Source organism: Pleurodeles waltl, chromosome 12, assembly GCF_031143425.1.
Source record: "Pleurodeles waltl isolate 20211129_DDA chromosome 12, aPleWal1.hap1.20221129, whole genome shotgun sequence".
NCBI classification, from domain to species: domain Eukaryota; kingdom Metazoa; phylum Chordata; class Amphibia; order Caudata; family Salamandridae; genus Pleurodeles; species Pleurodeles waltl.
The window spans coordinates 202,792,595-202,819,663 of record NC_090451.1 but is presented as its reverse complement, the minus strand read 5'-3'; the positions used below and the strand labels follow the sequence as shown (position 1 = coordinate 202,819,663).

General features: G+C 44.9%; 1 protein-coding gene and 1 long non-coding RNA gene across 2 annotated transcripts in view; one reads left to right on the top strand and one right to left on the bottom strand.

Moving 5' to 3' along the window:
- Positions 1–4,994, bottom strand: part of LOC138267712 (uncharacterized) — a 53,811-nt gene extending 48,817 nt beyond the window's left edge. Inside the window, exon 1 of the long non-coding RNA XR_011199855.1 lies at positions 4,919–4,994. This is a non-coding gene — a long non-coding RNA (uncharacterized lncRNA). The remainder of the gene's footprint in view (positions 1–4,918) is intronic.
- A 119-nt stretch (positions 4,995–5,113) lies between these two features.
- Positions 5,114–27,021, top strand: CYBA (cytochrome b-245 alpha chain). Its single transcript, XM_069216868.1, has 6 exons — positions 5,114–5,279; positions 20,048–20,117; positions 21,417–21,491; positions 23,831–23,914; positions 25,647–25,728; positions 26,262–27,021. The coding sequence occupies exons 1-6, from the start codon at positions 5,222–5,224 to the stop codon at positions 26,454–26,456; spliced, it is 564 nt and encodes a 187-aa protein (XP_069072969.1). The 5' UTR covers positions 5,114–5,221; the 3' UTR covers positions 26,457–27,021.
- The last annotated feature ends 48 nt before the right edge of the window (positions 27,022–27,069 follow it).

The window sequence follows — 27,069 nt, the reverse complement described above, 5'->3', positions numbered from 1 at the left end:
GAGATAGCATTGGCTCCAACAGGGGCATCTTTATAGCCAACCAATGACTTGCCATGTGTCCCTTTGGCCCCGATCACATAACTCCTGTTGCGTGAGACCAGGGGATTCCCTCCAGTGGTGGGAGGAGTTCACCTCAGATCAGTGGGTGCTTACAATTCTAGGGGAAATGGATAAATAGGAGTCCCTAATAACTTTATATTTACCTGAGTATGTGAACTATGTGTAGAAAGGGTCCCCTATAGTGATAGATCCAGACTTTGTGATCAAGCAGTTGAAGAAATAGTCACTATTGCAATACGTTAAATAAATCTGGAATATCTAATATACATATATTCACATACACTGAGTATGGATTCTTGTCAGAAAAAGGGATACCATGGAGAACATCAAAGGTTACTCATTAGGGCCCAGATTTAGGAAAAGTAGTACTTCATTTCATGAAGCACCACTATTCTTGCAGCCTATACAGCCCCCCCATGCCACCATGTGTGTGCTGTATTTAAGATATGACGCACCATGGTGCAGGTTAGGGACCATAGTGTCATAATATTTATGCTATTGTTGTACTTTGCAGTATTTGCGCCAAAAAGTTTGTTGCTAATCCTGTAAAGTACATAGAGGCCTATTAAAAATAATGGAGTGCCTCCTTTAAATGCCTGCCCTGTGCAGGTGTTAAAAATGCTCTAAAGATAGCGCAGTGGAATCTCATTAACTCCATTGTGCCATTTTTGAAGGCCCCCTAATGGGGGAACGCCCCACTCGCATACATTGTGCCTGGAGCAGCCATAATGTTGTGAAAGGGTTTACGAACTTGCGCAATGCGCACACTGCACCACTTTGTAAATATGGCGCAGCGTTTCGCCACACTTTCGCCACATTAGCATAAAAAAAATAGGCTAATGTAGCGATAGTTGATGCTAGGCCTTTCTTAAATTGGGGCGTAAGTCTTTTATTCACAAAGCTCTGTCATATTGTGTGTAAAGTTGTATTTCATTTATAATATTGCACAGTCTTTACATTCGTTTTTCAATTGAGCTATCTAAATTTATATAACGTTTGTGGTACACCTGAGAAGTCTTCTAATTAGTCTGTTCTGAAGACCTCTATTTTTTCTGGTCTTTTGTTTTTATTATATCTGATTCTTTTGAATTCATAACTTTCCTGAGTGGACCTTTCAACACTGTCAACACGTTTTTGCCTATATCAATAGGGCCTTCTCAGGACATTAGCACAAGAACTGAAGCATTCAAACAAACTAGTCATTGCAGCTGAAAGCTCACTAGTGCTGGTTCTCTCTATGTAAAGGATTAGGAGCACCTAGTGGGGATCACATGTCTAACCCAATATTGGCTTTTGTAGCCAGACAAGTTGGTTCCAACAAGTTGCCTGTGTCCAAGCAACTACACAATCCTAGGTTTGTGGTATGAAAACCCCACATCCACAGTACTTTGGTGTGTGTCGTTCGTGGCAGGGATACCACCGGTTGCCACCGTGCGATGGTAGGGCTATTACCTCGTGTTCCAAACCACCCCTCCAACATCCTGCCCTGCATCCATGTCCTCAGCCAAGACCACCCCATGTTTTTGGAAGATGAAGTTCAGGCACTCCTTATATACAGCGCCTTAGAGCTGGTGCCACCACATCAATGAGGCCAAAGAGTGTACTCCCTCTACTTTTTGAGTCCAAAAGATTAATGGCCCCCTTCAGCTGATCCTAGACCTCTGCTACCTCAATCACTGCTTCCTGTTGCAGTACGTCCACTGGACCAGTCCCCGGGTATCACTCTGCTGCTCAAACGAGTAGGCCTCATGACTGTGCTGGGCTACAAGGATGCCTGCTTCCATATTCCCACTGGTCTAACCTACCACAGGTACCTTTGCTTTGTGGTAAGTGGACAACATTACCAGTTCAAAGCCCTGCCTTCTGAGTCACTGCAGCTCCAGGGGTATTTACAAAGTGCCTATCTGAGGTGGCAGCGCATCTGCGCAGAAATGCTTATATTCATATATTTCCATGTTTATCCAGTTGGCTGGTAAAGAGCAGCAACAGGCAACAATGCCGCGCACACATTCAAAAGGTGGTGCACCTACTCCACGGTCTAGAGTTCACAATCTATGTCAAAAAGCTCCAGCTCCAGCTCCAACCAATCCAGCCCTTTCTAGTCTTGATCCTAAATGCTGTCACACAAATAGCGTATCACAACCTATAGAGGGTGATGGCATTCCAACAGCTGCTCCCTCTTTTTCAAACAGGATGCTCTCCTACTGTATGGACTGTAAACAAATTGTTGCGGTTGGTGGCCTAATGTATTGCAATAGTGCTGAATGCCAGTACACATGCGCCCACTTCAGGAGTGCTTTGTGAGGCAATAGCCACACCCGGAGGTTAACTGGGAAGATCTAGTGTTGTAAAGGCCCATACTCCATGCCCGCTGCAATTGTGGAACAGAAGCAACAGGTTGCTCAGCAGGCTTTTTCTTGACCCTCTTTCAAAGGTGACTATTACCACCAATGTCTCACTGTTGGGGTGGAGACCTCAATCACATTACTATCCAAGGCACCCTGAACCCTCAGTACCGGGGTTGTCACATCAGCTACCTCGAACTCCTGGCAATCTGTCTAGTCCTGACTGCCTTCTTGAGGCTCATCCATGGACAAACAGTCCTCATAAAGGGTGCTAACATGGCTAAAAGTTATTACATTCAGAAGCTGCCCCTGCTAAAGAGATAAGGCATTGGACAGCCTGCAACAAGTCATCTCTTAGCGCAGTACTTGCTGGGGGTGAACAGCAGCTTTTCAGGCCTGCTCAGTAAAACACGAGTCGGAACTCCACCCACAAGTCCTCCATAGATACTTTCATCTTTGTAGCACATTCACAAACGATCCTGAAATTGCAAAATCGCCAAACTTTGCATCTAGCTAACCACACCCACAGGCAATGCAATTTGGATGACTTAGCCAGGAATATTTGCCAACTCTTTTCCACTTCTTCCCCTCAACCCAAACGACGTGAGGAAGAGGACATTGGTTTCTGTTACACTTATCCCAGTGCCACAGCCTGGACCAGATAACCGTGGTACTCAATGCTGCTGGAGATGTTCATAAGTTCACACAAGAAGCTGCCACAAAGGCCAGATCTTCACACTTAACATCTGGATCAACTCAGAAACCCAGACAGCTCAACCTGGCGATCTGGCACCCCAGCTCCTAGAGTTTTGTTATCTATACCTCCCAGAAAAGTGTATACTTATACTTACACAGCATGAGGCCATGGAACCCAAAGCAGTCCTGGCAATTTCGTCAGACCAGACTCTGGGATGTGGGAGGGGGAATGCAAGTGCGAAGCACTGCTGTTTTTGTTACTGGGGGTTGAGTTTGCAGCACTGCTGCAAAACTGACCCCAGGCAACAAAACCAGCCCCCACTGCTGCAAAACCGGCCCCACCGTTCCAGGCTCCCAGGGAAATGCTTGATGCCTGCTACGGCCTGTCCAAGCCTGCATGAGGTGCATAAACTCACCAGACATGCATGCTACCGGCTGAGGGGAAAAGATGTGTCCACTAGTGCATCTCAAAGAAAAAAGACCCGTTTAAGGTCTCTGTACAAGATATTATTTGCTACCTTTACAATTATAAAGGCAGACATAACGTACACCTCCATATGCTTACCCTTTACGGCTGTTGCATTGTACATGCAAAATAGGAAACATTCATTCTTCTTCATAATCCTTGTGGTGAAGGCCTTTGTGGAAAGGCATGAGGGAGTAATACCTCAAAGAATGCCTCCTGCCCCTGTGTGGAATCTTAACATAGTCCTCGCTTTGCCCAAGGGCCCACCCTCTTGACCCTTCCACTCCTGTAACTTGCAGATCTGTTGCTGAAGGTAGCTTTCCAGTTAGCAATAATCTCACTGAGGTGTATTAGCGAGCTCCAAACTCTAACAATCCAGGAACCTTTCATCTGGGTTCACAAGGATCAGGTGGTCCTCAGAACCAACCCTAAAATTGTCCCCAAGGTAGTGTCACCTTTCCACATCCACATCAATCACACGTCAATCATGACACTAAGCTGCTTGACTTCTTTCCGTAACTTGGTGGACAGGTCCTTACACACTCCAGACCAGTGGTCTTCAAACTTTTTAATGCTGCTCCCCCAGTGGAAAAAACAAATTATTGCCCCCCCCCTCTGAATTTTTCACAATTATTCTATTAAATTGGCAATGTTTAAATATGCCTAGAGTAGACTTGTTTAAACATTGCAGATAAGTTTTGTTACTGTTTTAAAAATGCAATGAACTATATGATGCCAAAGGTACTATTCTGGTCAGGCAGGCCTTACTAACGTGCCGAAGTATTCAGAGTGTGGTTATTAGAAGTGGGGGTGGGTTGGGGGAATTGAAGAGTATTTGGAGTCCTTTCCCTTTTGACACCCCCCCAGCCAGGATATAAATGACAAAACATGTTAGGGATGGCCCATTACAGAGAAGTTTACTGCTGCCATTGTTTTTTCAGCTTAAAACAAAGCCCTGGTATCAGCATAATGTTTCTCCAGGCCACTCGGAGAGAGTGGGAAAGAGGTCAGAGGACCTTGGGGTAGGAATAACCTTGGAACAGAGTGCCTAAACGTCCAGGATTTTTATGCTAAAATAGTACTCATTCTCCTACGAATGTTGAGGACCTGGGAGCGACATTTTCAGAAATTCTGCCAATACTTCGACGCCTCGTCAGTTGGTAGTAAGCGCTACATAAATACAATTACTATTCGGGACTTGGTTTTTCCAAAGCTATTAAACTGCTCATGTGCCGGGCGCGTCACTGCGCTATAAGCTATTGTTGGCTTTAGTAGTGAGTTATCATTTGAGTACAGGCTGGAATCCCCATGAGGAGGCCAACAATCGTTACGTTGTCTCTACACGGAATACCTGCATAAATAAATGAAGTCCTCGCCACGCCCCCACCTGGGCGCTCCGCAGAGGAGGAAGTAGGTCAGGAAAATCCCAAATTGCAGCAAGCACTGCAGCGAGTAACACGAAGAGGAGGCGGGGCTCGGCCAGAGGGGGCGGGGCAGGAAGCCACCACAGGGGGCGGGGCTGTGTGGAGAGAACAAAGTCACCGCCCAACCTGGTGCGCTGTAGTCACATCTGGGGAGGGCAGCGACCACTGCGCACTGGTACACAGCTCAGCAGCATCCTACCCCGGGAGGAGGACGAGATCCACAGGCAGCCATGGGGCAGATCGAGTGGGCCATGTGGGCCAACGAGCAGGCGCTGGCAGCTGGGCTCAGTGAGTACCACAGAGGGATACTTAGTTGCTTTTCTTTTTTTTGGGGGGGGGGGGGGGGGTGCGGAGGATGGGGTGGTGGCAGCAAAGCTTTTCGATTTGAGACAGTTCGCGGGACGCCTCTAGGTGGGTGCATTTCGGTGTGTACCAAGATAAGAAATTCGATTTCTTTCAAAGCTTATTTTAAAATGTGTATTTCTTTGGAGACTACTTGACTGTGCTGAATTGAGTCAGAGAAGGGATGTGGGTCTACGTGAACTCCAAGTGCTCGATCACCAAATTTGATTTCTCCTGTGCATGCTTGTTTTTTCCTATCTTTGATCAACTTCATGGCTACACATCATCGCGCGTGCTTTTGAATTTACACAATTTTCAGTGAAAGCCATTTACCTTAAGACTGAAATCTCCACCCTTCTCAGATTTCACAGATATTTCTGCAACAGTTCGGCTGCCGTTGTTACAGAATTCTCCTGCGATGAGAAGTGAATTTAAAGCGTGTTTATTTCAAGCACCTCTTCCGCCCACAGTCATCTCGCCTCTTGGCACAATGTGGCATGCACGAAGGGGCGGGGGAGGGCGAAATTCTGATTGCTTTGTGAAATGCTCATGATAACCAGGGGAAAAAAAGTTGTAACAAAGTCTGTTATAATCTTACATATGTAATCGCTCTTGAGTGAGTCATTACAAGTGCCAAGGGCCCGATTCAGGCAAAGTTTCTTCTATGCGCAGTTACAGGAAGGCACCTGTGGCAATACTTTCAATTGAAATTCAGGCTGTCTTGTGCTTACCAGAAACTAGAGAGAAGGAAGTGCGATGGGGAAGTAAGTGCAGCTGCTGTTTGCTGACACGAGACACGCCTGTCTGTGGGTAGGAGGCTGCCAGGGCCCTTCCCTGAGGGCGGCCTGCCCGTTCCCCTGACCCCTGACCCCTGACTGCTTCTTCATACTGGCCCGCTGGAATTAGAAGGGGCTGGAAGACCAGGTTACATGGCAGGGCCGACCAAATTATGCGGCAAATTCTGCGGTATAAAGTGGCACATTCTGTGGCAGTATGTCGTTATGACTTCCCTCCTCTATTCCTCCATTATTCTATTCAAACCTACTAACAAACGCACATATCCTCTGCTCAAATCAACTCATATTTCCCTACACTAATCCACCACTAACCATTGTGGGTTCCGGAGTAGCGTGCTACTCTCGGAAAAGCGATTCAACGCCTCGTCAGGGGTAGTAAGCGCTATAGAAATACAATTACAATTAATAACTTCTGTCCAGAGCTGCATCTTATTCCTATTTAACACCTGAATGCTACAATCGGCAAATGAAAAGTAACCGGTTAACACTCGCAAAGGATCAGCCGCTGTTCTTCTTTAATAACATTTGATCAGTTGAGCCAGAAACAGCTTTTTTGGTGCAGTCCGCAATTTATGCAACAGGTGATGGATTGCGTGGTAAATGCGGCAAATCAACAATTCTCTGAAAAACGCGGGAACCACAGAATCACATAAATGCAGTGGCCCAGCCCATGCTTCATAGCATCAATGTGCAAAACTAGGTATGATTCCCGGTTCCCCCTTTACGTCTATGGTGAAAGTGTAAAAAACTACAACCAAAGTGGTACGAACTATAAAGTCTGCGCCAACTGTGCATCTCACATCTGACACAGGATAACTCAGATGGCGTTTTTAAAATCATTGTTACTTTGGTGACATACACAGCTGTTTCTGTCTTAAACATGTCCTTAATAATCCAGTGATTCTCTATGATAATTGCTCACATGTATGTCTGGCAGTAGATTTCGAAGGGAGGAGGTAAAATTGGCACTCTAAATTGAACTTGCACTTGCAAGTGAATCACATTACTTTCAATGCATATTTTACATTTTGCAAATTTTGCGACAACAGCTAGATACGTTTACGACTCAATGTAAAATGCTTTCACTTGACAAAAAGCCACAAGGTCTTTCAAGTAGTTCTGAAGAGTTCTAATACTTAAATAGTGGTCTGGTCAAGCCCATCAGAATTCCAAACATTCTGGGCCACTTGGGCCCACTTAATCATTGCAAGCTTAAATTAACCTCAATCACTGGTAATTACGTGGGACAGTGACCCAGTCCATCGTTTTTTTTGCATATCATGCCACCTCAGATTAAACTCAGCCACATGCAAATCAGTGTTGGTCCTGCTCAAATAGCTGCAAAGCCAGGTCCTTTCTGAACCAGAACATAAGTGCGAAGCCATGCCCTTTCTGAACACAAGCAACCCAGTACTGGTCTCAGCTTATTTAGCCTTCTTCAGGAGGAGCTTTATTTAATTGGAACCCATGTCTGGGCATACTAGTCACACTTAGGACATCACAATGAAGAAATAAAAAAAAAGTGATGTATTGGATACTTGAATTAGTCAAATTCACTGGTAGTTACGCAGGGCCTTATCCCAGGTCCATCATGTTCTTTTGCCCACCATTCCACTTTAGATTAGGCCCAGTCATATCAAATCAGCTTTGGATAAGGTCCAGTAGTAACAGTCTAACCCAAACTGGCAATCTATGCCCTCTTTGAACTGGAACACTAGCTACTCAAACCCAATTTCGGCCGACGTGGGCCTCTCCCAGAGAAGCTTGGTTCCAATAACATAGTGAACTTGGCACCTGTGTCTCTACATACCTGTCACGCTTAAAGCATCCCAATGAAGAATACAACACACTGATGGACTGCTTGATTTAATCCAAGCCACCAGTAATTACTCCGGGTCATATTCCCTCAGATTAGACTCAGACATATACAAATTAGCCTTCGTCCAGCTCCAATAGGAACAGTTTAGCCTGAACTGGCAAGCCAGGTCCTCTCTTAACCTAATCACAAGCAACCCAAGACCAGTTTTAGCCTGTTTGGACCCCTTCTGTTGGGAGAAGCTTATAGCCCATGTCTGGGTATTCCCGTTGCACTCAGGGCATCACAATGAAAATTACAAAAAACAAAGGGACGGAATGCTTGAATTAATCTCAGCCACTGGTAATTACTCAGGCCGTATCCCAGTCGGCCACTTTTTTGCCCGCCAAGCCACTTCAGATTAGACCAAGCTATATGCGAATCGGCTTTTGACCTATTCCAATAGCAACATTCCAGCCCTAGCTGCCAATCCAGACCCTCTGTAAAATAGAACTCAAGCCACCCACAACTGGTTTCAGCCTATTTGGACCTCTCTCTTCAGTTGCAGCTTGGTTCAAGTGCCACAGTGAATACAGGACCTGCAGGATGCTGCAGACGTGTGTGCCAAGGGTGGCCACTGGATGCCATACACGTAGTCACCATTATTACTGGTGAAAACTGTGGCTTTGAGAGTAGACCTTGCGAGCAGCCAGAATACAGACCCAAAACTCAGTGGTAGATCACGGCATATGTTTGTAATCTGAATTCTGATTTTGAATGGTCTTGGACATGAAGATATAAAGTTTGCACACGCTCCTCCTTATGGAAATTGTTTTTTTTTTATAATGAAACGTTTTGTCATTTACATTACTTTTTCTCCTTATGTATCAAGTCCCTAGGACTGTACTAGTGGCATGCATCAAAACACCACATTATCGCATGCAGCCAGAATACATACATTACACTCGAAATGATAGCACAAAACCAGCCATGCCTACTGTATTTTCCCATTCCCTATACATTGTACCACTGGCACTTCGGCTTATCCCAGTTATATCTCACATGGATGGACCCATCCTTTGTTGTCCCCCATCACTCTTACACATGCCAGTTTAGCCAGTCCTTTAGAATCTCTACGGAGTTCCGCCTAGGGGCATAGTTACCATTAGTGCAGAAGGTGCAGTGGCACCTTTGCTTATTGAGCCCTGATAATTGTCAGGGCGCTTGGGATAGAAATAACCCCAAAATCCACCCATCCTTTGGCCAGGCCATCTGCTGTATTATAGTAGGAGTTTGTTTCTGAGAAACAAAATGTCACTGATGCAGTCATTTTTTTTTTTTTACCTGCACATGTGGGCGATTGCTTATTGTTCCTGCTCAGGGCCACCACGCATCACACAGTGCTCTTGGATAAGAACAAGCATTGGCTAACCCAGTAGGTCTTGCCTATACGAGGTATATTGCCGTTTCGATTTTTTTAAGCAGTATTTCACAGCAGCGCGGTTCAAAGTGAAAAAAAGTGCTACGGGGCAGTCAGTGCTGGCCACATCATAGTGCTTTTTATGAGCGAGTGCAAAGCGCTCCAACCCCAGCTGTAACCTCTCTTTGGGCTTGTAAACACGCCCATGTCACGTCAGTCACATTGATTGGTTCGCAGGCTTGCCTTTTAAAATCCACTTGCTTTCATTTGTGAAATGCATGCATACGTCATGCCTTTTCCGGTGTTTAGCACACCTAGACAGCACCAGTAAACTACTGAAACCATTCGAGGCTCGATGTTTTCAGTATGGTTTCCGGACTACTTTATCTTTTTATTTAACATGCAGAGCGACCGCCCTGGGTTTTACATAGCACAATCGCGCTCAGTATTTCTATTTTCAATTTTCAGCGCATTTGCGCTGCATTTTACAGAGCGCAATCGCGCTGTGTTTTTTTCTTGTAATTTGTGTGCCAAGAAAAGTCAGGTTAGGAGTTTACAACGCTAATAGCTCTAACTCGAGCAAATGCGAGCCCCGTTGCATTGCAAATGCTTGTTTTTACTTTCAATCATGCTGCACAGCTGCGGCGGTGCTGTACAAAATAGCTTGATAAAAACGAAATAGCTCTTACATATGTAAGAGCTATCTGGCTTTGTCAATTTTGTTTTGTGGTCAGAGAGGTGCAGGTGGGACATGATAATCAACAATCTGTGAGAGGAGGCACTGTGGATGTTAGGGGCAGGTGAAGCTTGAAGCAATGAAGGGGCAAGCAGCGATGCAGGGGCGCACAGGGTAAACAAAAACAAATGAGCAAGCAACAGGGCAGGAGTGGGGAGGTGAAAGCAGGAACATCGGACAATGAATAATAAACAAAACCCCCAGACTGGATGGCAAGCTCTATGTAATTTTAAAATCTACCTGCTGTGCACATTCTCTTTAAGCTCGAACTATCCTGTACAGGGCCGGCTCCAGGGCGGTGCGGCCAGTGCCACCGCACTGGGAGTTGACATCGAGTGGGGGGCACCGTGTTTTGTAGCTATACTATGGTTTTAAAAGCACCCGCTGCGGCGTTCATTGCCTCAGAAATTTTCAGGCAACAATAAATATGTCAAGGTAACGCTGGTGACTAAGTTCTGCCTGGAGAGAGATGGAGTTTTCTCTAGTGGAAGTTTTAAGGTAGTGCAGTGGGTTAATATGCCTCCTGCAAAGAACGTGAACCATGCAGATCACAAAGTGCATATAATGCAAATAAGTTAGTGGGTTGCTACTTTTGTCAGAGCGGTCCTTTTGTGACTTGCCGTTTATAAGTTAAAATCCTAATATAAAACAGTAAACTATTAACTGCCAATGAACTGCATGCATACAGCCAGATATAGATTAGAGCATTATGATTTTTTCCCCAGTCTTTCATTATCCTAATGTTGCAAAAAGGGTTAACTTCCGTAGAAATCAATTGTTAATATTAAAGAGAACCCCCAACCATGGTGTTACATTTGAAAGTCTGAGTTTGTGCTTCTCCAGGCCCAGTACTCTTAAACTATACAGCCTACCAGTTTGGACTCCTACACCTTGTAGTCCCTTGTCTTATGTAACATTTCTTGTACACTTATTTACACACATATGATTGATTGTCAGTGTGTAACATGTGTGTAGTGTGCTCTGACACCCTACACTGTTATGAGTGGCGCTATAAAACTGATCTGAGAGATAGTGGTTATGGAGACTTGAGGGGCATTATTAAAGGGTGGTAGTGAAAGAATCAGGGCAGAGGTGGCCATTGGGGGGGCACCAACAAACATTGTCGCACAGGGCACCACCAGTGCTAAGGCTGGCCCTGATCCTGTACAGCAGCCAGTGAGGTGATGAGGGTTAGACTCTAGTGTTCTCCCTCTCTGCCTCTGAGGAGAATCGGTAGCCTGAACCATCCGTGGTTCAATTCTCTCTTCCATTATCTGAAGCTCCTTAGAACCTCTGGAGTCCTTTATCACTGACCCCTATATCTCATACACCAATATGCTGATGACACTCAACTCTACCTTAAAGCAGGTAGTATTTAGTGTATGCCATGTAAATGGTTAATATAGAGGAATGGCTGGCATTCCAGGTGCCTGCCTTGGGATGTCTTGGCGAGCTCCCAGCAGCCTTCAAGGCAGCTGCGTCCTGCCCGTCTTTAACAAGAAGTTCAAAAAGGAAATTCATTTAAGTCCCAAATTCCAGTTGCCTTTGAACCTTATCTTTCATTCTTACACCGTGCGATACCTACCTGGAACTTTTTTTAGCATTTTCCTTCAGTAGCTTTGAGATGAGAGCAAGCTTCAGCTTTCTGTGTGACCCGCTCATCATGCAGCCCTCCTGTCCTGCTCTCACCTCCATCTTCAGAGCCCCTGTGCTTGTATGTGAGCATGCACCCAGTAAGGGAAGTGGGGAGGGCAGGGGTGAGGGGGGGGGGGGGGTGAGTTAATTTTGCATTTTTTTCCCTTTCATTCTTTGTTGTCCGTATTTATTCCACTCTTTTTTCATCTTCCAACTTTTATCCCCTTTATTTTATTTTTTTTGCCCCTCCCCCCCCCCTTTTACCTTATTTTCCTCAGCATCTTCACCTCCTCCTTTCTTTTCCGTGTTCCTTTTTGCTTCGCTTTTCTTCACTTCCTCCTCTGGTTTGTTCGCTCCCTCAGAGTGCTCTTTTAGCACAATTGAAGCACCCTGTCGAAGACAATGCCTTTAGTGATACGGCCTAAAGGACATTTCATACTAAGTCTCCTGCATATCTCAGCTTGCTGTACCTAACGCAGGGTCACTATCGCCTGTCCCATCAGGTCGGGCATCTTGCCATAATTAAGGGTGTATGAAATTCGTGTAGTTGTGCACAATTATGCAACATTTCTGCAGAATTATGCAAAACTGTGCATAATTTTGAAAATGCAAATCTGTCATTGCGCTGTATTTTCTTGTGTCAAGTTAGAATAACTTGAAATTCCAAAAATTACAAACAAATATGCTGGTTTAATTTAAATGTTGCCCAGTCCTAGCCTCAAGTAAATATCTCTGTTATGACCCTGCAAAAACTACATTGCTACTTTCCTTTTTTAGGTTTGGCTTGTGCGCTTTGCTTTCGAAATTATTTGTGGATAAAAAAACTTAAAAGGGGCTTAGGACCCTACCCTTAATTGCCTGAACTTATCATTGGCTTAGTCCAATGTCAATTTAATGTATGTGCTTCTGATTGACCAGCATGTCGTCTGCTTTCACTTCCTGCTCTCTGCTGCTTGCTGCTTTGCCACCCTGCTGTACTGTGGATTAAGGACCAAGTACTCCTTCTGGACACTGCCATTGGCTAATGGTAAGTGTCCTTCCACTGACCATATGCTTCCATAGATACTTTTTTGTTTATTTTGAAAGCGCACAGGGGAATGCGTGAAGGGTGTTAGCCGACTCCATGTGATTTGTGCTGCTGTGCTTAAGAATATGAACATTGTTATGGAATGTTTTCAACATTTATTTATTTTGAAGCAACTTGCATATTTTTAGACAGATCGTTTAGCTTAGTAAGTTGTTTGTTGCTTTTTTAGTAGAGTGTTTGTTATTTCTCTTACACCGAGTGTTGAGGCTCCCATCGCTAATTGCTAACTCGCATCTCCCATTGGTGCCTCAGCAGTAGAGGCCCCTCTCTCACACCATCAGTGCTTTTCCCTCCGTTGTTTACCTGGCATCACTCATCGGTGTGTGTAGTCAACATTCACCTTTAGGAACACATTCACAGTGCAAAGGGCTACATACAGCATGTTGGCCCACTCCATGTGATTTGTGCAGCTGTGTCATTGAACAAGCTCATGGCATCTTATGCATTGTCACTGGAATAGAGTAGAACATGGCTAACAAACTGTTCGATTTCAATTTGCCTTCTCGCCAATCAAAACGAAAGATATATTTTTTTCAGAACCGCATTTTTGTGGTTTGTTTGTTTGCTACACATGGTTCTACGTGCTTCACGAACGGGCAGCGGTTCCATGCATGCATGAATGCTAGGTGGGGTGGGGTGCCCCAGAGTGCATCCAGCCTGTCCCTGAAGCCCACATGTTCGGCGCTTGCCAGTGGGACTGCACAGTGGACAGCGTGGGCAATTATGGGATAACATTGGTCTCTTGTGACCCCTGGGGATAAACTCACAGCAGTGACCAGCATAGCTGGTCAGATGGGTCAGTGGAGCGCATGTGTAGCTATTTGCACACTTTAATCCCAGTGGGCGATTCTGCCTCTTATCCTTCTCAGGTTGATAAAATGAGCACAGTTGTGTGAGCTAACAAATCCAACTTTTACGCAGATAGAAAAGTAGGAATCCCTTTAAATGTACGTATATATATTTTTTAACTCCTCATCAACTTGAATAATCTGAGGCTGTGTCTGTGACCGTAAGCGTGTCATACTGCTTTTTTTTTACTTTAAGACATGCTAGCTAGTGTTATTGTCTAAAGAACAAAAACAACAGATTTCGTACAGGCAATAGCTCTTGTGTGGGGCCACTTCTTGCAGTGGTGTGTGATGGGCCTAGTACCATCCAACATGCGCAGTCCAGGCATTTGGATGGAGTGGCTTGGGCACACACTCAAACATGCAATCACCATGCAAGAGGGATACCTCACTAGGCAGAGACACGCTCATTCACATGATGACTTTGTTAAAGCCCCAGAATGCGGGCCACAAGGCATCGATGGGTATGAGATGTGCTGGAAAAGAATGACAGCTGACACCGAGGGCTGGTGGACCCAGAGCACAGGAACAGGAGCTGAGCGAGGAGATGGGTAAATGCCTGGCGTGATATCCCTATACCACTACATCCGTGGCAGACAGTGTGCTCCTTGGTGACAGCCACCCCGCGGTATCAGGTGGACCTCCGTAGCACACAGAAGCTATCTCTAGCATGATAGTGCTGATACCTGGGATAATATTAACTGTGACTTAATTACGGCCACTATTTGCATATTGTGGGCATTTAAGGCATGATAATAGCCTCCCAGGGCATAATATAGGCATCCCTGGAATAATGGTGCCTGCCTCTAGTACACCTGTGGCTGTATTTGGCATACAGTTGGCATGTTGGATGTTAGTTACTGTGTGGTCCATGGTATGCTGGAGGCGCTAGCATGATGGTGGTGGGCTTTGGCATATTTTTTACATTCTTAGAAAGATGGTGGTAGCAATCTCCACCATATGATATCCCAGCATGTGACTGTGATAAATGTTAACATAAGATGGAGCCTCTCCATGAGCCGCAGGGGTCCATGTGAGACCTGACAAGCTGGTAGTCCATGTATGTTTGCTAAAATGGAAAACTACTATTTCACAATAAAAGTGGTGTTTTTCGAAAACATTACAGGTTTTTGTATGGATGATTAATATTATTTATGTAAAATGAATGGCTTGTATTTGAAAGCTAAGCGTGTATTTTGATGAACTGACTAGCTAAAGTGTGGGGTCAAAATTATTGCATTTCTAAAATATACTTAAATATGATGTTTCAGTGGCAATTCATGCTGAGTTAGAGTGGCACTTGGTATTTTCTTGGAGTCAGAGCACACATGCTACTATTTTATCACTTTTGTGACTGCACTTGATAATTTATATTCATCAGGGGTGGCTCCTCCATAAGGGTATGGTACACCATTTTGCTAACATGTTATCTTTAAAAGGCTGAAACCTCATTTGCTCTGAGGGATTTGGCGTACCTTTTCATACTATCAAAAGACTGTAATATTTCAGTAGCCCCTTACTAACATATGTCTCGAGCTGCAAAATGCACCATTTGGTCCAATTTTGTTTTTCAACATGTCCGTTCCTTTTCCCTAACCCTCTTTGGAGGACGCCTGGTCTGTCCTCTCTGCGCAGTTACCTTCAAAGTCCTCAGCCGCAGCTTCCAGGCCTCCTTTTATGAGGAACCTTCCACCTTCTATGCAGAGGGATCCACCCGATACGTTTTAGTGCACTGTGTAGCAGTTTGGTTGTATTTTCACATGCACAGCTAAGGGCACCCGACACCTTCCCAGGCTTTCTATGTTGTGCATATTGCGACTTCTGACCCTACTGACCATGCTGCTGCTGAGGCAGAGCTGGTGCATCATTGAACTGAAGACAGGAAGTTGCTTATGGCTCTGCTTCACAGGATCAGAGGTGAGGCACTGACCTGTTACGGACAGTGCATTGACTTGCAAGGATGTTGTCTGCAGGTGACCATCATCATTCTGTCAATGATGCAGGACTCACTGAGTACAGGGGATCTGCCTGAACTGTCATCATATCGCTTGGTGGCACCAGTTCACTGCTCACGTCTTTGGGAAATCTGTTTTCCAGTGACACAAACTGGAGAGAAAGGGTCCCAGTCGAAGTTGGGTGAGGGTGAAACCGCACAGTTACGCTTAAGCTAATTAGCTTTCTAATTGACTTAATAAACTTGCGGCATCATCTGTGAGTAAAACATTCTACCTGGTAACCAGGCTGTTTATACTTTACTTCTGAGCCCTGTCTGTTGGGGTTCCTCAGGACTTGGTCACTGATGGGTTACCCCATAAGCCACTGATGGATATATTCTGGAGTAGAGACGTGACCTGGGATGCCACAACTGTGTTGAGACCCATCTAACTGCAGTAGAGTGAGCAGAGCACCCATAGCACCACATGCCAACTGAGAATGTGAATTAACATATAGATATGTGCCTTAGTGGTGGCTTATGCACCCCAAATTGAGAATCCATATATGAGCCTTTATGTATGCTGTTTTACTTTATTAATCAGTTGTGATTTTGTTTTTGTACCTGTTTAACGCCCACTAAGGCCTTGGCATTATGGCACACTCACATGCATTTTGTTATCCTGTCTGTTACAAATTTTAGTAAAATGTTCTAATAAGCATAACTTCATTCTGATGTTGGCACACTGGAATGAAAGTAACATTCAGCTCCAGCTGACAATAAGGGCCAGATGTAGGAAGCCTACAAAAACGCAGTTTGCGAGGCGCAAAAGGCTGAACGCGATGCAGAATCACATTTTGCGAGTCGGTACCGACTCGCAAAATGTGATTCCGACTCGCAAATAGGAAGGGGTGTTCCCTTCCTATTTGGGGACCGCATCGCGATGTAGAGTTGCTTTGTGACCGCGAAAGCGGTCGCAAACCAACTCGCAGTTACCATCCACTTGCAGTGGATGGTAACTAATTCGCAAAAGGGAAGGGGTCCCCATAGGACCCCTTCCCCTTTGTGAATGCCCACAAAAATATTTTTTCAGAGCAGGCAGTGGTGCTATGGACCACTGCCTACTCTGAAAAAACCGAAACCAAGTAGTTTTGGAATATTTTCTTTTTGCAGCTGGCTTTCCTTTAAGGAAAACGGGCTGCAAAGAGAAAAAAAAACTGCTTTATTAAAAAAGCAGTCACGGACATGGTGGTCTGCTGTCTCCAGCAGGCCACCATCCCCGTGAGTGCTTAGTCTCCCTATGGGGTCGCAAACTGCAGCCCACCTCATGAATATTCATGAGGTGGGTCTTTGCGACCCCATAGCGAGTCGCAGAAGGTGTCTGAGACACCTTTCTGCATCTCGGATTGCGAGTTGCAATTTGCGAGTCGCTATGACTCGCAAATTGCAAGTCGCAATCGGTTACCTACCTACATCTGGCCCTAAATGTATCCTTCTCACATTCATCCCATGAGAAGAGCCTGGCTCCTGATCATTAGCGCCTATCTGTAAGTTTCTGTTTTATCACGTGTTTCCGCATCCATTTGCTTCTACTGAGAGAAAGTCTATGAATGTAGCACCAAAATGTATCGATTTTAGTATTACATGTTGCAGCTGATCAGTGCTGTTCCATTAATTAGGCAATTGCCTTATTTATTTATGGACTTTTATGCGCTATGCCGGATAGCAGTATTTTCTTTTATACCGGGAAGTACTTGAGGTGCAATAACATTACACGATGAGCAGAAGGTGCTGCTTTATAAACGAGGCACAAAGAGTATAAATGTTGATACATTCGCACAAACCTGGAACCAGGGCAGTCGCCTGAAGACGCTGGATCTTGAGGTGCTTACGGACGCCCCATTACTGTCCAGTTGGCCTCGGAGTGCACTGAAGATTATTCCAAACTCCGACTCCTGGAACCTCCACGTCCCTTTACACACTAGAACCCAGGATGCTCAAGCAGTGCTCTGCAGCGGTGAATCCCAATCTAATGTTGATACAGAGAGAAGCAAAAAGTGATAGAAAGGAAATACTTGGTCACCTGAACTTCTGCTAATTACTGCAAGTAGCTGCAAGTCATCAGAGAGGCTAAAGGGGTCTAAACCCAGTCTATGGTTGCTTCTGGTTCTGTTTGGAGAGTACGATACCCATCAGGGTGGGCTCGACCGCCCCTTCTGAGATGGGGTGGAGTCCGCATTGCATATAGTATTTTTCTGTAAGTGGAACAGACAAAATACGTTCTGATGGAATGGACCGCTATCCGGGTGGGGTCCTGGTGGGTAAAATTACTTCGATAAATTCACTATGTATACACTGTACACCTTGTATATGACTTAAACCACCGACAAGCCTAAGGTACTGTAGCTCTGTGTAGCGCTTCCTACCACTGTCTTGGTCCCGAAGCACTGCCTGGGTTGTCGGTAGGAGGCCAGCCCATTTGTCATTTATGGTGTTTAGAAAATGAGTTTATAGTCTGTCTTATATTGGAAGTCTTGGCTGACATTCTGATTTACTTGGCCAACTCCTAGATTTGAGTGACAACTTATAAATCCACTTAGGTCGGATCTCCAGGCTGAATCCGATCCTTTCTCGACAGGAACAAGCAACCCTGATAGATTTTACAGTGCATCACTGGGAAAGGCAAGGCCTGATTTGAAAAAAAACATATCTAGCTCTATCTTGTTGTCTCTCACTCACTCTCTCTATCTCTTTCTATTTTAGGGGACACTGAACTCCATCATGGATTAATTCCTGTTATAGTTCAGTGTGTGTGAAAGGAAAAGCACTAGGTGTCGCTGCCTTCCTGTTTGTTGCATTAATTCTAATAGCATTATACAGTATGTTGTCGGGATATACAGGTTCATTTGAAACCAGAAAGAAGAAACCCATTACTGTGTATTATAAACCTCTTGTTTATATGTTTCGCTTCATACTTTGGAAAGTACCTAGATCGCTGTTCCTTATAAAGGATTTGTTTCAGTTGTTTAGTAACTATGTAAAGAAGGGGCTATTGTGGTCTTGCAAAAGCAGGAACAGTGCACATATTTTCAGTGTAGAAGGCAAAATGCTCTTTTGCCTAGGGAGCTCTCCTCATCCACAGAAAAAGACCGCCTTCTGTTCATGGGTTGGCTTTCCTTGTGACTCTCATTTGCTCGCGTCTTATTTGTGCCCCAGCTTCTCAGCCTTGCATTTGTCCCCCCCATAGACTATTGCTTCTTTAGCATGTGTGTTCTTCTCTGGTTTGAAGTTAGGGAAGTACTTGTTTTGTTTTTGTGCGAGCACTCACAGAGTGCATGTGTTTCCAAGCTGTTTCCCTGGTGAGGCTCTCCGCCGCCTCGTGCTGCTTGCTGCAAGTCCTCATGTGCGTCTCCTCACCTCCCTCCCTGCTGTGCCCGCCTGTGTACTTCTCTGTGGGAAGCCTGCTCCCTTGCCCTCCCCGGTGTCGGTTCTGTGTCCTTGTTTTCCCCTGTGTTGCTTCCGTTGGTCCCTCGCTTCGCTACCTATTGCTTAAGCTCCCCGTCCGCTCTAAAAACTTACAAAAAATATACTTTTGTGGCTCAGCAGCTAAAAACTGAAAAACAAGATGGCGGGTAGTGTTGCTAAAAACCATCAGTGTACTCAGTTGGTCACACAGGACAGCCCTAGTTGGTTTGCCCGTGACTCATTAATGTAGTTTTTGTCTTGTTAACATGATGTGCCCCTTGTCACGGTGCCAGCAGTCTGCGTAGGGCTCTATGATTTGCTGAGGACCCCCTCCACTTCTCCAGACGCTGGTAGAAAGGCATCGGTCGTTACTGCTACCTTTGGCTAGTAGGGTTGCCTGTAATGTTGCCCTCGATGATGGAAGAAGACATGGTCTGGTGGTTAATTTACCGACATCTGTCCGGACATCTTGGTTATATTCCTATTGTCTATCAAAGTTGTGATGCTTTGAAATAGACTACCCTCAAATATTGTGTTGAATAAAAAACGAATCATTTACATTCACATTATATATTATGTACAAAACTCACACTCCCTTCACTGAACTCCAAACACAACATCATGGGCCTTCCCACCATGCTCTTTCAGAAGCACTCCAAGAAAGCGCCTGTTCACCTAAAGGCCTGCTGGAGAACACATATTTTTAAAAAAAGTTTAGAGGTAAGTGTCAGATCATAGCAAGAACAATACACATATCATTATGTGAATCAAAGTTTTTCAACTCTTCAAGCATGGGGGAATGTTTTTGCACGGTGGAGAAGTTTGTGTTGAAGTCGCCCATGCTAACCACTGTTGGTCACGGTGGGGATGAAGTGTCCTCAGAGGTCCGGCCGGTGCGGATGAGGAGGAGGTTGAGGGTCAGAGGAGTTTTGTGCACGTACCTGTGTGTAGCAGTGGAAGGCCTTGCTGCAGCTAACTTGTTTTTTCTTGTCTTGCAGTTCTTCTCACCGGAGGAATTGTGGCTGTTGCTGGACAGTTTAAGAACTGGGAATTCGCAGCCTACGCCATGTATCCTTTATTCCACAGTGCATGGAATGGTTTGAGAGCACAAGACTAATCCAGTAACCAACAATAACCTCTGGATTAACCATAAACCTGGGGTTCCGGAGTAGTGTGCTACTTGTCCTAGAGCACGTCACTGCCTTGTCAGCGGTAGGAAGTGCTATATAAATGCATCTACCGAGGATGTTCTAGATCACATAGTATCCCGGGACTGAGCGGTGTACAGGGACAGGAGAGGCAGTAGGACGCAGCAGCTCACTGGCCTCCTAGGAAATTGAGAAATTCACCAGTAGGAAGAGCCTCTGTACATTTCGTCAGATATTTGGCTTCTAATCAGAATATCAAGTATGATGTTTCCAGAGATCTTACAAGATCTGAAGAAGTTACGTTTAAGTAGTTCTCCTATTCATTATGTTTTTTTAAGTCTTGCCTCAGCCAAGACTTTTTGATTTGACTACAATGATACCACACTATAGGATACTTATAAAGGCTTTAAGCCAGGCATCTTCATCCATTGGTCTGCTGTTGTGCCATTCACGTTTTTGTTCCTTCCACTACAGCATACAGCATGGGGCTGTGGATCAGCCCTCTTCAGCCACTGGCTAGCTTCTTTGTGAGTGAAAGGCATCCTGCTCTTACACAAGAAGCAAATCTTAACACAAAGTGCCAGCGACCAATATAGTGATTTGCACTACTGCTTTTAGCCAGTGTCCTTTTTTAGTATTCACAAGGACCCAGTAGCTCCCTCAACAAAAGAGCTTTACAAAAACCAGGACAAAAGACAACAAGCATTCAAAAAGTCAAATGTCTGGCAGCCATCGCCTGACCTATTGGCCTTGCCAGTTCTTGTTTTATATTGAAGACTTTGTTGTTTTGCTTATCCAATTATAAAAGCAGAATGAAAGGACAATATTAGGGCTGGATTAACCACTCACAATAGGCTTTAACAGCATGAAATCTATTGACATCCGAACACCTATGGAACCCAAATAAGTTGATTCCACAAATGTCGGTAAAATAAATCTTTTTAAAGTGATTTGCACCCTTGATTCTCCTGTCTTTGCTGTATCTAGAGTGCAAATGAAGCTTCATCCCATTCTGTTTTGTTTTTTACTATTAGAAATCTCTTTGGCTGTTATGGGGAAGCATTCTAACTTTATTTGCGCACAAGTTCTAATTTGTGGTGGGAATTAAAAAAGCAGGCGGGGAATGGAGCTTGATGTAGTAATCTGTAGTGGTGTGGTCTTGTGAAAGGACTTTAGAGATCCACCAGTCGTCGTTCTGACCTTAACAGGCACAACTTAGAGCTGCTGGAGCATTAATTTGTCTACTGGAGTACCCACGGGGGAAGAGGAAGAAGGGCACAACGATGGAGAGATGGTAAGAAGACTGTCCGCTTCTGAAGCAGACACAGGGCCTAATCTAGGAATGTCAGCAGGTTTCTGCCCAGTGCTATAGACCTATATGCACACAAGCACACACCTTTTCACTATACAAGGCAGAGGTGTAAGAGCACCTCTGGGTCAAAGCAGGAGTAAAGTGAGATGTAGCAGCGCAGGAGTAAATGTGCAGACAAGGTCTGGGGGGCAAGTGGGGCAGTCCAGTGTCTAGGGGGGAGCAGAACAGAGTCCGGTACACCACGAGAAAACAGCAGCAAAGCATCCTGGAGGACAGTGCGTGGTCCCAGGAGGGAAGGAGCCCAGGTCCTTGATGGAGGGTGCATTACAGGGTAAGCATCATGCAGCAGATATGGGGCGGTGCAGGCTCCAAGGGCTCCCAAGAATCCGCGTGCTGTCTGAAAATGGAGGGCAAGACAGAGACGCGGACAGTAGCGCAGGGAGTGGCATAGAGTCCGGGATGGCAGTGGATGAATAGACAAATATGGCATAAATAGTGAAACCTGCAGGCGCAGAGAGGGTTAGGAAACCAAAGTTCAGACGCAAGTGATTGAGGCTGTCTGCCAGGTGGTGGCATGCTTGTGACATGGGCAGGGCCCTACCCGGTAGTGCGGATTCTTTTCACACGTGTCTCACTGTACAACTGGGAGTGTGGGTGAGTTGTCCCGGGTGGGAGAGAGGAAGGAATGGTGGGCACCAAGGGCACAAGGAGGAGCCGAGATCCAAGATGGGCCTCTTGCTAAGATTATTTAGTCTGCTGGAAGGTGATGCAGGCATCATAAAGCTATGAGTTGGGTACCTCACTGTGAGGTATGGCACTCTCAAAGCCACTGTGGGGTCAGAGGAACGCTGGGAGAACTGGTCCAACGAGGGGGAGGGGAATGTAGCAAGGGCAAGTGGGCAGCAACGAGGCAGGACACAACCCAGGCAAGGGAACAAGAAATGGGACGTACCTGCAAGCATGTTTAATGGCAGTGTCCCCTGTGTGTGCGGTACCACTGCAAGTATCACACCTGGCCACAATAAACTACGTGTCCTGCTGTAGGTGATGGTTTACCTACCATTGCCAGACTGCAGAGCAGTCATTTGCTCAAAGCGGACCGTCTGCCCCTGTGTAACAGATGGTCAATTCCCCACCTAAGAATTGCAATAGAAGCACATCTTTGGCAATTTAAGGGTGTTTCATGGAATACAAGACATCTGTGATGAATCTACCACCTACTTCCTGCTGACTCGTCCATTTCTTAAAAAATACACTCCCAACAGTTACTGTACTGTGGCTCTACTTACTCCAAAACGTTAAAAGAAGAGTTGAATGTCATGGACAGACAACTTGTTCAAGTGTGCAAATGTCCTCACTTCCAAAATGGCCAGTGCCGTGCTGTGCAGGTCTGGTTGCACCCAGAGTGCTTTTAAGTTCCATAGTGTACAAACTAAACACAAGCCAAAGTGGCCGCTGTGCTGTGGTCTAGTGGAAATTTTGTCAACTAGTATCACAAGGCCTCAGTGCTTAATTTGTAAATAAAAACGTGCTGGTGCTCAAAGCCCTCCTGTTAAACCCGCGGCTGCTACAATTAAATGTGGGAACACGGAAACTGAGGCAGTGTAATCCTGAAGCCATCTCAGGCCTCTTCAATCCATATAAAGCCACTCCCTACCCCATCAGCTCACTTTTGCAGCTTTCTGCTTTCTCCCTTTGTGACGCTTTTTCATTTTTCTCTTCCTCCGTCTTTCCCATATGTGTCTTTTGCTCGCAGCAAATGCTTGACGCAGAAGAATAAGCTCCGGCCCTCATAAATAAGGGCCGGTGCTCAGCACCGGAAACAACAAGCACAAATTAAGCACTGCAAGGCCTACATTTGAACGCTAGCCTCTTAGAAGATTCATGTAAGCAGTCTGAATTTTAGTAGGTAAAATAATTGATTTCTGGGAAACATATATTTGTGTCCCAGTTGCACAGTAACAAAGTAGTCAATGAACCACCTCTCCAAATATGTCTACATTTCAACATCACCTAGGTCCTAAAGAGACCTAAATGAACATGTGCACATGTTACATAGCGCCATCAAAAGCCACTATTCTGGGTAGCATGAGGCACAGAGAAAGATTACCTGAAGTCACAATTGCATCAAGTGTTGGGGCTGGGACTCCAATTCCTGCAGTTCTTCCGTGATGAAACTAAATTTGTTTTCCCTTTCTTTTATGAGTAGGCTCGATTAATTTCCTGAATTCATTGGTGGTTTTGTACGCTGAAGGAGGGCTGCTGATGTTCCCTATCACTCTTTTACAAATGTAATCTTCTTAATTTCCTTTCCCTGACAGTGGTCAGCAGTGCATGACATCTGTGGTGAAAGCTTTTGGACCTCTCACTAGGAACTACTACATCCGTTCCATCCTGCTTGCTGGGTGAGTTATTTTCCTTTCCAAATATATTTATACATATTATTTAAGAACGTTCACACGAAGGAAGTATCATGAAGAAGTTTTATGACACCTTGTCGTTGAAAAACTGGTATGATAGACCAGCCAATCAAACGTGATGCTGATCCTTTGACTAGCCCTGCTGGGAATGCTGATGCCAGTTTACTAATTTCATCATTCCAGTCACCTCTTGTTCAGATTGTGTCCATTTCAGTTGTAAAGACAGATGGGCACCATCTGATCTCCTGTGGACGTGTCTAGACTTCACTAGTAGGTGGGGTTCACTTACCACAGCCACAGGTCTAACCACAGCCCCATTCTGACAGCACCAGCAGAGAGCCTGAGACTCCAAGGGGCATTGCATCGCACCCTCCGAGAGGAAGAATCCCTTGGTTTGTGTCCAAGCTACTGCTGGTGGTTTGGTGGCGGCTTCGATCAAGCTCCTCTTGTCAACCAAGTCTGCAGTTGCACCAGTGTAACATCCGTGTCTCTCTACTTTCCATTGCACTCTGGTCACTGGTGCAGCGTTCAGGCTGGTGGTTGATCAGATGGGAATAACTGCTTAGAGCGGTACAGTTACTGTGCTGGAAAAGGAAAAGGCTACTTACCTGAAACAGCATGAGATTCTCCTAAATTCACATGATATGCATTAGTCTAGTGTTTTTTTTCCTGAAAAGTCATATTAAAAATATCTTTTTGGTTTGTGGTATTAACAGTGGCGTCAACTGTAAGCCAAACGCACAACTTTGTGACTGCCATGCCCATATTCTATTTTTGACTATAAGGTTTTGCAATGTTCTCCAGTAGACTTATTTTGTGGAGTATCTGAAAAACATGATGTGTAATCCTCGGAAAGCAGTTAGTACTGTCTCTTAGCATACAGAGTAAGTAAAGAAGTAGATATGAAGCCTAGTCTGTTTACTACGAGCAACACATGAAACTGAACTCAAATTAAAGTACGTTGACACAAACCACTGCACACTTGTAATCAATGCACGTTCCTTGGCGCAGATGTAAATGTGTCCATTATATGCATATACGACCAGCAAATGTACTTGTACAAGGGGAACAATCAGAAAATAAGCCATATTAATTCAGGAATAATAAGTCTGCATTCGAGTGCCACCAAATGAATGTGAAACGAATAGTTATTTGAGCCGATCAACTCCATAATGTGAGCTACATAACTCTACTTAGTCAATGTCACTCACTGTTAAAATGAAGACATTTAATTACCAAAACAATGCTTTGTTTGAGAATTAAGGTTAAAATAGGTGCAATGTACAAGAGCGAAGTACTGAAATGCATCAGTTAAGGGGTGTTAAAAAAGAAATGGCATAATAGTGCTACACAAAACCCAATCCGAACAATCACCCATACACCACAGCTAAACACAGAAAATGCTGATTGAATTACTAGGGCTGTCATCAAGTGTTCAGGAAATATGATGAAAAAAGCCAGCGGAAATCTGGGATGGTAATAAAAAGGACCAGATTTTAAATATACATTTAGAATTGCATGACTGATATACCAGCGGACTATAGTATATCATTTTAGAACCATCGTAAGGCATTAAGTAATCAAACAATGCCATGATGGTGAGGGGATAAAGATTTTTCTGTGGTTTTGAGTAGTTTCATCTGACCGCATGTGAATTTTACCGATGCTATTCCCAGTTATATTCCATTTATACTGTTCTTTTTGTTTTCCTTTTTAGTATGGCAGTGCCTGGTGGATTTTTACTCGCCACAGTGCTTGGCACTGTTTGCCTTGGCATCGCAAGTCTCATCTACCTATTGGTAAGCGGCAACCCTAGAGCTGTTTCTGCCTAGGTCTGGCATGAAGGAGAAAATGGGTACTGGGCAACCACGTAGTTTGATTTAAATGTTGCCTGTGCTCTTTGGCCAGCGCGAACAATTCGTCCTTCACGTTTCAAAAGCAGCAGTGGGTTGTCACTCAAGCAAGTGGGGGACTCTTGCGACCAGTCTAAGATACCCTGGGACTGTATAGAATGAACAACTGATGAAATCAGGACAGACAAAAAACTGTATAATGGTATCAAAATCTAGGCACTGGCTAACAAAAGTGGGCTCACTTCATGACCTTGAGACATGGGACTCAGTTGTGTGTTTCAGGGTGCATTGCAGAGTGCTTGCTCTAGTCACCACTCGGAATTGGCCACCAGACGGAATACCCCTGGTTAGCATCACTTTGTTGTTAGTGTTCTGTAAGTGGAACACCTCATTTTTGTGTATGCTTTACAGCATTGTTTGATAGGCTAATGGCCAGTTCTTTCAATCCGACCTTTACTTTTCCACCTTCTCTGCTTTAGGCTGCCATTTATGGAGAGGAGTGGAGACCCTTGGAAGCCCGTAGACAGGAGAAGCCACGGGCGGCTGAGACCATCAAGCGTCCTCCAGAAAATCCACCACCACGACCACCTGTTGATGCCAGGAAGAAGCAAGCGGATGAGGTCCCTGTTGGTGGAGGGCGGGACAATCCCATCACGGTCACGGATGAAGTGTAGAAATCACATGGGAATGCGAAGGACGCTGATCCCGTCTCCTACGTCCCCTACCGCCTGGTGTTGCATATCTTAAGGATCGATACATCAATGACTGTACTCTGATCTCCGAGCCAAGCATGAGGCAGCATTTTCCAATGAATGGAATGGATGGGGAAGTAGGGGTTAAGTGATTGTTCAATGGGGACATATGCTTTAGCAATCACTGTTCCATACATGCCTATGCCTACATTTCTTCAAAAGTGGCTTTTAGGAGGTACCTAGCAAGACTCTCTGACATTCGCCACTGGGTTTAGTCCACTCTGACTACTTCCAGCTTAGTTTGCTTGCAACAGATTGTGGTCTGCATGGTCTGTAGCTCTGTGGTATTTTCTTATTTGTTTATTTAGGTGTTATTTCCTGGTACATGAAGATCAAACATTGGAAGTTTTCAATCTGCTCCATTCAGGATCTACTCATCTGATTCCCTGTGCGCCTTATTCCTGTGCTAACAGCAAAAGAATGTTATATATCTATGACTGTGACTCCATGAGATTTTAAATAAATAAGCCAAAAACAAGTAATCAAAGTGGCCTATATCAGTAAACTGGCTGTCAACAGCTTGTTGTGTTAACAT